This window comes from Oncorhynchus gorbuscha, linkage group LG18 (assembly GCF_021184085.1).
Source record: "Oncorhynchus gorbuscha isolate QuinsamMale2020 ecotype Even-year linkage group LG18, OgorEven_v1.0, whole genome shotgun sequence".
Taxonomy (NCBI): domain Eukaryota; kingdom Metazoa; phylum Chordata; class Actinopteri; order Salmoniformes; family Salmonidae; genus Oncorhynchus; species Oncorhynchus gorbuscha.
Window position 1 is genome coordinate 68,727,431 of NC_060190.1, and position 13,686 is coordinate 68,741,116.

At 41.3% G+C, this 13,686-nt stretch overlaps 2 protein-coding genes across 2 annotated transcripts; both read right to left on the reverse strand.

Annotated features, from left to right (window-relative positions):
• Window positions 1-108: 108 nt before the first annotated feature.
• On the reverse strand, window positions 109-4,623 carry LOC124003706. Its single transcript, XM_046312240.1, has 5 exons — window positions 3,784-4,623; window positions 3,240-3,521; window positions 2,429-2,552; window positions 1,926-2,036; window positions 109-1,491 (listed from the first exon to the last, which is right to left on the reverse strand). The coding sequence occupies exons 1-5, from the start codon at window positions 3,983-3,985 to the stop codon at window positions 924-926; spliced, it is 1,287 nt and encodes a 428-aa protein (XP_046168196.1). The 5' UTR covers window positions 3,986-4,623; the 3' UTR covers window positions 109-923.
• Window positions 4,624-5,792: 1,169 nt separating this feature from the next.
• Window positions 5,793-11,623, reverse strand: LOC124003513 (60S acidic ribosomal protein P2-like). The gene is made up of 5 exons (XM_046311813.1): window positions 11,469-11,623; window positions 6,728-6,851; window positions 6,534-6,582; window positions 6,113-6,205; window positions 5,793-5,923 (listed from the first exon to the last, which is right to left on the reverse strand). The coding sequence occupies exons 2-5, from the start codon at window positions 6,848-6,850 to the stop codon at window positions 5,850-5,852; spliced, it is 339 nt and encodes a 112-aa protein (XP_046167769.1). The 5' UTR covers window position 6,851; window positions 11,469-11,623; the 3' UTR covers window positions 5,793-5,849.
• Window positions 11,624-13,686: the final 2,063 nt, after the last annotated feature.

A 13,686-nucleotide genomic window follows, 5' to 3' on the forward strand; every position in this document is an offset into this window, starting at 1 on the left:
ATTTGACTTTGGTTAGATAATGGCCAAACTGTCCCTCGATAGAGAGCTGAATTCTTGTAACTGCCAGAGCTTTGAGTAAGTAAGAGAAAGACACAGCATTTTCATTTGATAATTACTTTTATTTAAATGAACTAAGTTCCACTCAACCTCAGCAAAACAGTTGGTCAAGGTGAAAAGGCTTAACATTGTCTCAATCCAAAGGTATTACTAGTCAGCTAACAAATTAATGGTGTTTACTAGGATCCTATCAAATACTGATAGTAACCAGATAGGAAAAAATGTCCTGCTTGCTATTTGCCGTCTTTCTTGTGCCCGAGGCTGTAAATTCCTACCGCCAGTGGGCGAATGGAGTTTTCCGTTCAAGATGATATTCTCATCTCTGCCGGGTAGCCCCCCACTCATAGGACTGCCACTCACTTGATGAACAATACCCACGATCAAATACCTGAACGTAATCTGATTAAACTAGTTGAGGTGTAATACATGTCCTGTGGACATTATTTACCTTTATTTAATCAGGGAGTCACCATTGAGACCAGTGTCTCTTTCAAGCGCTGCATATACCATTTCATAAAATACATCTAATATAATATAAGTACTACTTTACCTGGAAGTCAGCTGATAAGGGACATGAGGGAATTATTTTGACTATGTGACGTGACTAAGAGGGACTCTAGCCTAATCATCATTCCTTCCAGTCATTGTCAATCCTGGAGTGAGAATGGAAGAGCGTAGCAGAAAGAGAGCTTTTGTGCTTACTGCCTCATGCGGCACATGAGAGTCGACTTCACTAATCGGGTTCAACATACATTATACTTCAAAGTACAAACTAGTTGTGAATTGGATACAGGCAGACTTAGGTCTGCTATTCATTTGCTGAGAAAATCACATTCCCAACCATGTGACCCGATAAAGTCACATGGTTAGTAGCCAGTATTGGCACACTCCACAGGAAGCCTGCGGAGGAGAGCTAACCCTTCCTCTACCTCATCCCCTCCCTGAGACATCCTCTCCTCCTCTTCCTCCACCCCCATGTAGGGGATGTGTGGGGAGGCCATGGCCTCTTCCTTTATGCAGGGGCTATACTCCAGTGGCAGCAGCCTCTCGCTTTGGTGGAGTAGAGACTGGTGGTTGGGCTGATTGGGCTGGTTGTCCATCGCTAGTTCCAGGTTGAAGAGGAGGGAGAAGCCCAGGGGGTCAAGGTGGCTCTCGGTTGGGGTGTTGGGGGTCTCGGTTGTGTAATGGGTGCTGGTGGTGGACAGCTGGAACCGCAGGACAGAGCGACGGCGCTGCTGTGGAGGAGGATTCTCTGCACTCTTAAACTGTGTATGTGTTTCTTTGGCAGATGCCAGAAAGCATAGGGGCCAGAATCTGATAAGATTGAAGGGCCACAACCTGACAGGATTGTAGGGCGACAACCTGATAGGATTGCAGGGGCACAACCTGGCAGGACCACCGGGCCAAAATCTGACAGGACCAGAGGGCCACAACCTAAAAGCATCACAAAACAGAGTGTAAGAGAGAGCACTGGCTGCACTAGCCTGACAGAAAGTGTTATGGAAAAGTACTTGGTAGAAGAGAGATGAAAACAAACATGTCTAACAGACAGGAGCTACCCACCGGGCAATAGCAGATCAACATTCAATTTTGATTGATACATAATTGCCCACAGTTTAAAATGAACCACACGTAGCAAACCTGTAGTCAAGATTGTTGATGTCAGGATTAACCTGATAAGAAATTCTATTGAAATATGATTCACCAACCACGTTGATTTCAGACAGTATGTTGAAATAACAAAACTCAAACAATTCTAACCTGATGGGGAGGCTCTTGCCAATAACACCATGGTGTTTGTGTGGCACATGATTTCCAGTAACTGGGATCGCTGACTTACAGCTGATATGATGACAGTCACGTCTCACCTGTGCATGAGGTTCTTCCTGGGGTGAGAGAGCTTTAGAAGGAATGGCACAGCCATTTCCACACCCGGCCATAGCCACTTCCCTGGAACTTGGCGGAGCCAACACAGCACCCTGGGGGATGTAAAGTCCATGTACACACAAGTTGAAGCAAAGAAAAACATACAGACACAAATGTACAAATGGTAATATGGTATGAACACAAGCATGACAGAACGAGCCATAGTTACAGTATGTAACCAAGGGGTAGACTGTACAGAATGTGGACTGTAAACACTACCAGTTCACAGCTAAGTTTACCCTTGGAAATCGCTGGAAATGTCTATGAATTGTCTATGGAAGTTTACATAACTCTGCTTATTTTAATGGTGTTAGTCATAGTAACTATGCTATCATGTTTTGATTGATGGACATTTTATAGTCAGTGGGGTAACTTGACTTGTTTTCTTTGTTCTTTTGATAAATTCAATATGGTTGTTTGTATAGACGCTAGTATCGAGCATCACCTGTAGTTGACATGGAGAAAGATAGAGGCTGGCAGTATGTAGGGCAGCAGCAGGTAGGACAGCAGACGGGCTGGGAAGAATGAGTTGTTTACACCACATTTAGCCATGAGGTTGCACAGCAATGCTGAAACAGAAGACAAAACAAGCACAACCACAACTGTATCAAAAGGTTGGCTGGTTTCCATTAAAGTGCCGCAGATCAATGAATTACAAAGCTCTACTACACAAGTTTCCAACTTCCCTACTTTGTTGGTATAGTAGAAAAAAACATTACATACTAAACCCGCTCACAGGGTTGGTTAACTCTTGAGGTTTCCTCAGATCTCCCCCAAATTAGGTTAATCCTAAAGTACACTGCAATTAGATGCTCTGATGCTGCTTGGGCAATTTAAAATATTGATTTGGGTACTATTTGAGGAATGTGGCTGTTTTCTTGATTGTTTGTTGAGCTATATTTTATTTTGTTTTTGTCCTATCTGATTTTGAATTGATTTTGTCTATGAATTGTATGTGCAGGGCTCCCTTGCGAAAGAGACCCTGGTCTCAGTGGTGAATCTCTGTCAAATAAAACATAACATATAATGATATTTTAACAATCTTGGCTGTCAAAGGTGAAGGAACCATAAAACAAAACTTGAACATGAGAGATAAATGTTTTGTGTTTGACTATTGAGCAACGTTTATAATTGTCTCACCCATCTGGACATGGCTTCGCGGTTAAGGGACAGCTGAAGTTGTGGCTAATTGCCCACTAACAACACATCAGTGGCATGACATGGTGATGTGGTGTGGGTGGTGTCGTCATTCATACCTCTCTGGACCCACGGTGGCAGGCTGAGATATACAGCCTTCTCTAGAGAGCTCAGGTTCCACCTCAGGTCCTCCAGGCCATGGGAATACTCCTCAGGCAACTCAGGATCCAGCTCTGAGTCCGTCAATACGTCCCCTTCTTTCTCCTCTTCTGTCTCTTTATCCTCCTCTAGTGTTACCTCTTCCTCTTCCTCTTCTTTCAGGACAGGCTGCGAGTCGGTGTCACTCCCCAGAGAGGACTGGGAATGAACGTTTCTCATCCTTACTAGAGGGTGCTTCATATCTGCAACACATTATACTTTGGTTGAACTTTTGACTCTGGTCTAATTATACATTGTAATAACTACAGCTATCATCAGTCCACTATGAACCTCTTTACACAGAGCGATGAGGTCATTTGTCTTCAAGTCAAAGGGATCCCGTCCACAAACCTCTTATAGTGTACAGTGTACCTAAACATTTCAAAGCAAACAACTAGTTAAGAAAAAACAAAAAAAACAATTCACACTTTTGTGTCATGCATGTAGTTAAAGGGTAACACTTGCCTCTGTTATTAGCATATTTCATTTTCCAGGGAGATAGATACAGGCACAAAGAGAGAAGTAGGAGCAGGGGAAAAGGGGTCGAGTTCCTCCCCCAACCAGCACTGTGTGGAGTGGACACTGGACAGGGATATTTGACCAGGCACTGTTTGGACTGCCAGACTATGCAATGTTGCAAGGTGAAACTATTTTTAGTGGACACCATGACTTGAAATTCCCTGGCAACTGTTTCATATTTATGTACTTATTTTTTAACCTTTGAGTAGATATTCTGGAAAAAAATGTATTTGTAAGTGGTATTGTCTGTAAAGATGCCATTTTCAACCACCTAAGAGAAAATGTGTACTAAATTAAATATTGTAATCAATTTATCCACAAGATGTCACTGCTGTGTCATGAATTATTATACCCTGATGAAGACAGCTTGGCTGTCGAAACATTGGTATTAAAATTTTTGCATCTGAGTTTCTACTCCGCTAGCCAGCACCTCGTCTTAATAGGTGTGCTTTTCTTTCTCTTCTAGATGACTGGCAGTAGACCATTTCTCGTCCACCTTAGATATTGTTAAAGATGCCAAATACAGCAAAATATAATACAGGTGGAATACAGGAGTCAGATGGGGACCTGATCTGCATGGAGCTGTATGCAGCACACTAAGCAGTTAAGAGTAGTTTTGGTTGCGTTTCAGATTGTTGTGCCCCCCACCTCCCCTCAGACAATCACGCAGGTGAAGCCGGATGTGGAAGTTCTGGGCTGGCGTGGTTCCACATGGTCTGTGTGTAAAACGACTTGGGAAGCAGTTTATGGTAGAGAAATTAACATTAAATTATCTGGCACCAGCTCAGGTGGACATTCATGCAGTCAGCATGCCAATTGCACACTCCCTCAAAACTTGAGACCACTGTGGCATTGGTTTGTGTGACAAAACGGCACATTTTAAAGTGGCCTTGTATTGTCCCCAGCACAAGGTGCACCTGTGCAGTGATCATATTGTTTAATCAGCTTCCAGGTGTAGCATCTTGGCAAAAGAGAAATGCTCACTAACAGATGTAAACTAATTTGTGCACAGAATGAGAAATAAGCTTTTGTGCACATGGAAAAGGCCTGGGATTCTTTATTGCAGCTTCTTGCATTTATATTTTTGTTCAGTGTATATTCATCCAAATACTTGACACCTTCAAATGGGGAGGGGACTATATATATATTATTTTTTTTTTACCTTTAACTAGACATGTCAGTTAAGAACAAATTCTGATTTTCAATGACGGCCTAGGAACAGTGGGTTAACGACGGGCATAATGACAGATTTTTACCTTGTCAGCTTTGACCTGGCAAACTTCTGGTTACTAGTCCAACGCTCTAACCACTAGGCTACCTGCCGCCCCCATATACACGTAAAGTGCTTTCATTTCCAAATGCTGAAACAGAGGTATGACAATACCCTCAAATATAACGTGACATTCTGTTCTGTCACCTCAAACATTTGATCTCGAATCCAAAATGCTGGAGTATAGAGCCAAATTAAAAGGTTTAGCTTCACTGTCCAAATAAACACGCAGTTGAGACTACCTCAAAAAGCACACACACAATAGTCTTTACAATTACCTCAAGTATTGTTGATTCTAAACTTTACCGTATCTAAAACGTAAATCCCATGCTATTCTGTGAACAAAAGGGAGGTAAGAAAAACAATGTAAGCATACCAGGGGTTTACTGTTCTTGATATCTTATAATCCAACAAGGTTTCTTTTTTTTTTTGCATAGATCGACACATTAATCCCAACAGAGCCACTGCACACAAAATACATTCTTCCATATAAAAATAATGTAGTCGCTGCCAGAAGGAACACTACTGTTCTGCCAGACTTCAGGTTTGGCGCTGGCCAAGGTCAATATCTCAGGGAGTTACACAATGTGTTTGTGTCATTGTAACATTCACGTTTCCCCCCCTTTAACGGTCCTACAAAATTGAACGTTAATGATAAACATGTAAACAAAAAAAGACAAGTGGCTTTCTTCTAACCATTTCCATTTTATTATTGGTTTTTCAACCTCTAACGGAAGGAAGCTTAATCAAAGAGTCCAAATCCCATGTCATCATCAGATCCCTCTTCAGATTCCTCTTTCTCCTTTTTCTCTTCCGCTACAAAGACACACAAACATATGTTAGTTTCATATTTGGGAGCCTATCCCCAAAACACAAGGACCATTTCTAGAAATACATATATATAATCAAAGCGCATTTAAAATATCAAGCATTTTCCTTGAAATGTGTCTTCATGCAATTCATTTCAAATAAACGTGTTTCAGTCTGTTGAAATTAATGGCTTACCAGCAGTAGGAGAAACTCCAGCTGCAGCAGACCCAGCAGCAGCAGGAGCCACCACAGCACCACCTGCTGGCACGGAGGCCAATTTAGAGAGACCTGCAAAGAGCAACAGAGTAATTCATTGACAGGTCCTTTAGATTGTACAGTGACTGGTAATTTGACAACATTTGCACCTATATGCAATCTACAGACCAAAGTCTGATTCACACGATGGTGCTAAACCAAGCTGTACTGGAATTTTGGGTATTTTATTAGGATCCCCATTAGCTTGCAAAAGCAGCTGCTACTCTTCCTGGGGTCCACACAAACATGACATAATACAGAACAGCCAACAGTACCGTTTCGGTTGGCCATATAGTGTAAATCTGGCATAATTGTGTATGAATTTATGAGTCAAAACAAAGACATAAGGACAATGCCTCACCAGAGTTCATGACTTCATTGATATCTTTTCCATTCAATTCATTGACAACCTGTGGAGACAAATCCAGGTTCTTATTTTCACCAGTTACTATGTAAACCAAGGCCTCTGTCCTGCAATAGTGTCAAAAGTACACAAAAGTAACTCAGCTCATCTTCTCAAAATATAAGACAGCATCACCCTAAATGGAGGCATACCTTGTCTAGGCGCTCATCTTCGGCCTCGATTCCTACACTCCCCAAAATGGTCTTGATATCCTTGGAGGAGGGGCTGGTGTTGCCACCGAGCACAGCCAGGAGGTAAGCGGACGCGTAACGCATTCTGCAAGCAGGAGGATGGAGGAGAGAAAAAATAACTGTTATATTGGCCTACTTGAAATGCATTCTGGATATTCATACTGGATCTATCCAGGTCTATATCAGGATAGGAGTAGCCAAATTAGTTAATGACTATAATTATTTCATATATATATATTTTTTTTACATGTGTCATTTCGTTAAAATTACCTCAACTTCAATTATTGTTGATTCTGAACTTTACCGTGTCTAAAACAGAAATTCCATGCTGTTCTGTGAACAAAGGGGAGCTAAGAAAAAAAACATACACGCTATTTACTGTTCTTGATATCTTATAATCCAAAAAGGTTTCTTTTTTTGCATAGATCGACAAATTAATCCCAACAGCGTCACTACACGCAAAAATGTAATTTTCCCATATCAAGATAATGTGGTCGTTGCCAAAAGGAACACTACAGTTCTGCCAGACTTCAGGTTTGGCGCAGGCCAAGGTCAATATCTCAGTGAGCTACACAATGTGTTTGTGTCATTGTAACAATCACTTTCCCCCCTTTAACGGTCCTACAAATTTGAAAGTTAATCATAAAATAATGGACATAAAATTTAAAAAAAATTGAGACAAGTGGCTTCTGACTATTTATTTTCTAGTGATCGATGACAACAGAGCTCACTGCCCAGACTTACATCATTACAAAGAGGAGATTGTCCTGATAAAAAATGGTATCAAACTTGAAAAAAAATGTAAATGCACACATTGTGAGATATTTGAGGAAATACAGACATGTCTGTGTAGAATTTCCCCATAGGGAAACAATGGATCATCCTCAGACTTCTAACAGTAATGTGTAAGTTCTGATATTTGAAAGGCTAGTGTTTGATGACCGCAGAGCTCGCGGCCCAATCTTACATCAATACAAAAGGAGATTCCCCTGATTAAAATGGTGTCGGACTTTAAAAAAAAAAAATAAATATAAATCAAATCAAATTTTATTTGTCACATACACATGGTTAGCAGATGTTAATGCGAGTGTAGCGAAATGCTTGTGCTTCTAGTTCCGACAATGCAGTGATAACCAACAAGTAATCTAACTAACAATTCCAAAACTACTGTCTTATACAGTGTAAGGGGATAAGGAACATGTACATAAGGATATATGAATGAGTGATGGTACAGAGCAGCATACAGTAGATGGTATCGAGTACAGTATATACATATGAGATGAGTGTGTAGACAAAGTAAACAAAGTGGCATAGTTAAAGTGGCTAGTGATACATGTGTTACATAAGGATGCAGTCGATGATGTAGAGTACAGTATATACATATGCATATGAGATGAATAATGTAGGGTAAGTAACATTATATAAGGTAGCATTGTTTAAAGTGGCTAGTGATATATTTACATCATTTCCCATCAATTCCCATTATTAAAATGGCTGGAGTTGGGTCAGTGTCAATGACAGTGTGTTGGCAGCAGCCACTCAGTGTTAGTGGTGGCTGTTTAACAGTCTGATGGCAGATAGAAGCTCTCTCTCGGTCCCAGCTTTGATGCACCTGTACTGACCTCGCCTTCTGGATGATAGCGGGGTGAACAGGCAGTGGTTCGGGTGGTTGATGTCCTTGATGATCTTTATGGCCTTCCTGTAACATCGGGTGGTGTAGGTGTCCTGGAGGGCAGGTAGTTTGCCCCGGTGATGCGTTGTGCAGTCCTCACTACCCTCTGGAGAGCCTTACGGTTGAGGGCGGAGCAGTTGCCGTACCAGGCGGTGATACAGCCCGCCAGGATGCTCTCGATTGTGCATCTGTAGAAGTTTGTGAGTGCTTTTGGTGACAAGCCGAATTTCTTCAGCCTCCTGAGGTTGAATAGGCGCTGCTGCGCCTTCTTCACGACGCTGTCAGTGTGAGTGGACCAATTCAGTTTGTCTGTGATGTGTATGCCGAGGAACTTAAAACTAGCTACCCTCTCCACTACTGTTCCATCGATGTGGATAGGGGAGTGTTCCCTCTGCTGTTTCCTGAAGTCCACAATCATCTCCTTAGTTTTGTTGACGTTGAGTGTGAGGTTATTTTCCTGACACCACACTCCGAGGGCCCTCACCTCCTCCCTGTAGGCCGTCTCGTCGTTGTTGGTAATCAAGCCTACCACTGTTGTGTCGTCCGCAAACTTGATGATTGAGTTGGAGGCGTGCGTGGCCACGCAGTCGTGGGTGAACAGGGAGTACAGGAGAGGGCTCAGAACGCACCCTTGTGGGGCCCCGTGTTGAGGATCAGCGGGGAGGAGATGTTGTTGCCTACCCTCACCACCTGGGGGCGGCCCGTCAGGAAGTCCAGTACCCAGTTGCACAGGGCGGGGTCGAGACCCAGGGTCTCGAGCTTGATGACGAGCTTGGAGGGTACTATGGTGTTGAATGCCGAGCTGTAGTCGATGAACAGCATTCTCACATAGGTATTCCTCTTGTCCAGGTGGGTTAGGGCAGTGTGCAGTGTGGTTGAGATTGCATCGTCTGTGGACCTATTTGGGCGGTAAGCAAATTGGAGTGGGTCTAGGGTGTCAGGTAGGGTGGAGGTGATATGGTCCTTGACTAGTCTCTCAAAGCACTTCATGATGACGGAAGTGAGTGCTACGGGGCGGTAGTCGTTTAGCTCAGTTACCTTAGCTTTCTTGGGAACAGGAACAATGGTGGCCCTCTTGAAGCATGTGGGAACAGCAGACTGGTATAGGGATTGATTGAATATGTCCGTAAACACACCGGCCAGCTGGTGTGTTTATATATATATACACATTGTGAGAAATTTTGCAAAATAGACATACATACCCCTATTTTCTTAACCAGTTCACCATTTATCTATTACCATTTGTCTTTTGTGTTTAACATTTTGTAGTTTGTAATATTAGTGGTTAAGAGCGTTGGCCAGTAACCGAAAGGTGGATGGTTTGAATCCCCAAACAGACTTGATTAATCTGTCAATGTACTCTTGAGCAAGGCACTTAACCTTCATCACTAAAGACCAAAATGCAAACTAGGCCTCTATGTGAAAGCGTGGCAATGATTTATTAACTTTTCATTATTCACAGGCAGGCAGGCAAATAGACTCCTCTGATGGCAGGCAGCACACTCATAAAAACCAACTGCTCAGCTGCTCTTTTGAGGGCGACCAGATTTACTATATTTTTAAAAAAGCACATTTTTAGTGTCTGTGTTTATATTTTAAGGGGGTGTTACTTTTGCAGATGCCACCCATCTAAATAAAGTTTTATATATCTAAATGTATAGTGTTTATGTCCGTTTCATTGCTATGGTTTAAATAGCTAATGTTGTAAGTGATAAAATTAACTAGAAAATGTTATATTTTGCAATTCTGAGTAATTACTAGTTTGGTAAGGATATAAAATTTATTCATTACTACCGCAATGAATAAATAATTCCAATAGATGTCAGCATAAGACCACAAAATAAATTTCAGAAGATTCGTTCTCCCTCACAGGAAAACTCCTGCGCGTGCATTTTTCTGTCTCTTTCCACACTTCTAACACAAGAGGAAGGACTGAACATGCATTTAACAGATTACTGTGAAGTAATATAATGATGATTCATGTTATTACTACTTGTTTTTATGCTCATGTTCTGAAAATATACTTCATTACTATAACTTTTATCAATAAGCCTGAAAAATAATTCAGTCACCTCTGGTCAACAAAACATATTTTCCCTAGTACATTCATTGTCAAATTCATCAACCAGCACTGCCCCAGCAATTAAACAAAGTCCTGCCAAAAGCTTGTGCCCTAGGCAGCAGCGAGCACTCAGGACTTCTCTCACAATCGAGGGGCATGTTGAGGTAATTACATTTACGTCATTTAGCAGACGCTCTTTGCAACCACACGGGTTGCATGATGTAATTGATTGACGAGCTGGAAGAAACACTTGTCTTTTCACTCATAATATGATACACTAACAGAGCTTTTTACAATACATGTCTACTAGGGTTGAACCTGTCTAGTGATTCTTTGGCCAGTGTTCAATACCTGCTGTAGTCTCTATTTTTTTCTCCCCCAAAAGCAACACAGGCCTAATATGAGATAAATAGCAACCTGTAAACTAATGAGTGGCCATTTTAGAAAATCATGGAACATAGTCTTTGGTTGCATGCTATTTTATGTTAATTATATTGCTGCTACAGCCTATAATTGATGCTTCATTGTCTTAATGTTGCCATCTATTGGAAATATTTAGTAATTAAAAGTTATTAATTCACATAGACATTGATGAAGTAACTGAGAAATAGTGTATTTTTCTTATTAATTAATTGTAACATTCACTCCCCCTCCCACTTAACAGTCCTACAACATTGAACGTTATAATAATAAAATGAACATATAAAACAAGTTTAAAAGACAACACGGGCTTTCTTGTGATCATTTCAATGTAATTATTGGTGCTCATGCAATGGTGTCATGTTAGTCAGCAAACGCTGACATTAGCTTCTATAAAGCTAGCAAAACTTGCACGCGCCTTTTTTTGCTAACGTGGAATATATGTTGTACAGAATGGATTCTGATCATATACCAGCACATCAAAACATCTTAACTATAATACTGACGCCGTTTTGATGGACTAACACTTATTAAATAGTTTAACTTACTTTAAGTCTGTACAGACACGAAACGTCGATCACGCTGAATCTTCCGGAAGAGAAAGAGGGTCGTCACCGGAAGATAGAGGAATTTGTCGTGCCCAGATATGATTGGTCCATCATCACGCCTCGTCCAAAAAAAATCAGCATGGACGAGCGCGCTGGACCTCGGGCGAGGAAGTCGAAGGTTCGAGACCTGCTCTCTGCTGTTTCATTACAGTAAAAATACATTAGCACCGTAGATAGTTTTAGGATCTTTCCATTTCTTCGCGACATAGCTAGGACTAAAACATGTTTTTATGAACATGATTTTCAGCAGCAGCACATTTTGTCCAGCAATAAATCAAGCCATGACGAAATTAAATTATTATTTGTAATGTGTGATCCAGACTAGGGGTAGGCTAGTTTCGTATGAAACCAAAGAATATCTATTAAATTGACAAGATAATCGAGTGACCACTCTAACAATGGAAATACATGTATTTAAAGATGGAAGACAGGTGGTCGAATGCCAGAGCAGATGGGACCATTCTAGCGAATGAGAGGTCAGATTTACGTTTGTGACCGACAGGCGTACTCAGATATAAAGTCGTTTTTTTTTTGCCGAAATGCCACGTGTGCCAAGTTATATCAGTGAATACGTAACAGCCTAACCATTATGAAACGTGTATTCAATCAAATAAGCCTATGTAGCAATTACATTTTTTTTGTTGTTGAACAAATTCGACTCTTTTCATTGATCCTCGTAAAAAAATCCTCAATTCCTAGTCTTATTTTCATGAACAGTTATTGGGTAGGGTAAACCCTCTCCCTTCACCTCTTCCTCTCTGGTGAAACTGGCACTGGTACACATCCAGAATACTTAATCTCTGGTATGGGCAACCTATATCATGGAACCAAAAAAAGAGTCTATCAAACATAAACCACGCCACAGAATAATAACCAATTATGAATACACACAGTTTAGTTTATTGAATAATTGACAATCTTGGACCAGATTACATCTAGTTGATTTCGCACGATCAGAAACAAACAAAAACAAGAATTCTAAACAGACAAAACAATCTATCACATTTCTAATATTTCTGTCAAAGCAAAGTAGCCTACTGATAAATAATAATCTCTGGTGTGGTGATCCTCGGGTGATCATGAGGATGTTAGGCATCTTTGTCGTTGTCATACTGTCCAATTGGCCTACAGTTCAATCATCTCCTTACCTTCCTCCTGGGTGAACAGGTATGTGCCAAAGTCGAACAAAAACACCTTAATCTTATGCCAGTTTGACACCCACCATGTTTTGTTAATAAACTCCTCAAACAGCAGAAAGAGGGAGAAGATGACAGATGTGATGAGGAAGACAAGAAAGCAGCGGTAAGTATAGTAGGTCATCTTCTCCTGGCAGGTCTTCTGATCCCAGGGCACGGCGTTGCGGGCCTCGACATAGCGGATTAAGTGTAGCAAGGCAGCATCGTCCTCCCCGGTCATCCCCCCCAAGGCCTGTAGCAAGGCAGCCTCCTCCTCGGTTACCCGAGGCTTCTCGGCCACCATCTCCCTCTCATCTTCAGTAACCCCGTCTCCCTGTGCCATCTCTCTTAAGAATTCCTCTATCGCGAGATTTTATGAATCACGTCACCCTAGTTCAGGATTTCAGGTTTTTGAGATATCAATGGTCAGAAAACTGAAGAACAATGAAAGATGGAGAGAAATGCAGACCGTCTGGTGATTATAGTTTTACAGCACCAATGCTGCTTGAGTGTCCTTCCTAAAATTGGTATCCAGTCTGTCGATCAGCACTCTCAGATCTCTGATAGTTTAGCTTCCATTGTCACCTCTTCTGTTGTTGTCTGGCTTATTTTTTGTTTATCCTTTAAATGGTTATTTTTCAACTAGAATCAATAATGATCTCACCCATGCATTATACTGTCTTGTTTTCTCTGTCAGAGCTCAAGCATCTCCAGGGACAGTTTGTGTTGGACAGGCTGTAGGGCAGAAATTTCTAGGCTGATTAGTGAGGTCAGGACAACTCACTAAGAAGATACAAGAGATTAAAAACAGTGGTGTAGTGGAGGGTAAACGGAAGTAAATGTATTTTATCCACTTTTTTTTTTGCTTGACAGTTTGCCCACCTTTTGCGGAATAATTATTAAAAGTATAGGCAGCATTATTATTTATTTTTTTACCGCAACCAGTGATCAGAGTTTAACACTACATCACTGTGACTTTTAAG

Bases quoted from the DNA above. Each gene is read 5' to 3' on its own strand.
- LOC124003706 (XM_046312240.1), bottom strand. From the start codon at position 3,985: ATGGTGTCCACTAAAAATAGTTTCACCTTGCAACATTGCATAGTCTGG. The intron at 2,553-3,239 runs GTATGAATGACG...CTTCTGTTTCAG, and splicing joins GCCACCGTGGGTCCAGAGAG to CATTGCTGTGCAACCTCATG. The intron at 1,492-1,925 runs GTGAGACGTGAC...TGATGCTTTTAG, and splicing joins AGGAAGAACCTCATGCACAG to GTTGTGGCCCTCTGGTCCTG.
- LOC124003513 (XM_046311813.1), bottom strand. From the start codon at position 6,850: ATGCGTTACGCGTCCGCTTACCTCCTGGCTGTGCTCGGTGGCAACACC. The intron at 6,583-6,727 runs GTATGCCTCCAT...TTGTCTCCACAG, and splicing joins AAGATGAGCGCCTAGACAAG to GTTGTCAATGAATTGAATGG. The intron at 5,924-6,112 runs GTAAGCCATTAA...GTGTCTTTGTAG, and splicing joins TGGAGTTTCTCCTACTGCTG to CGGAAGAGAAAAAGGAGAAA.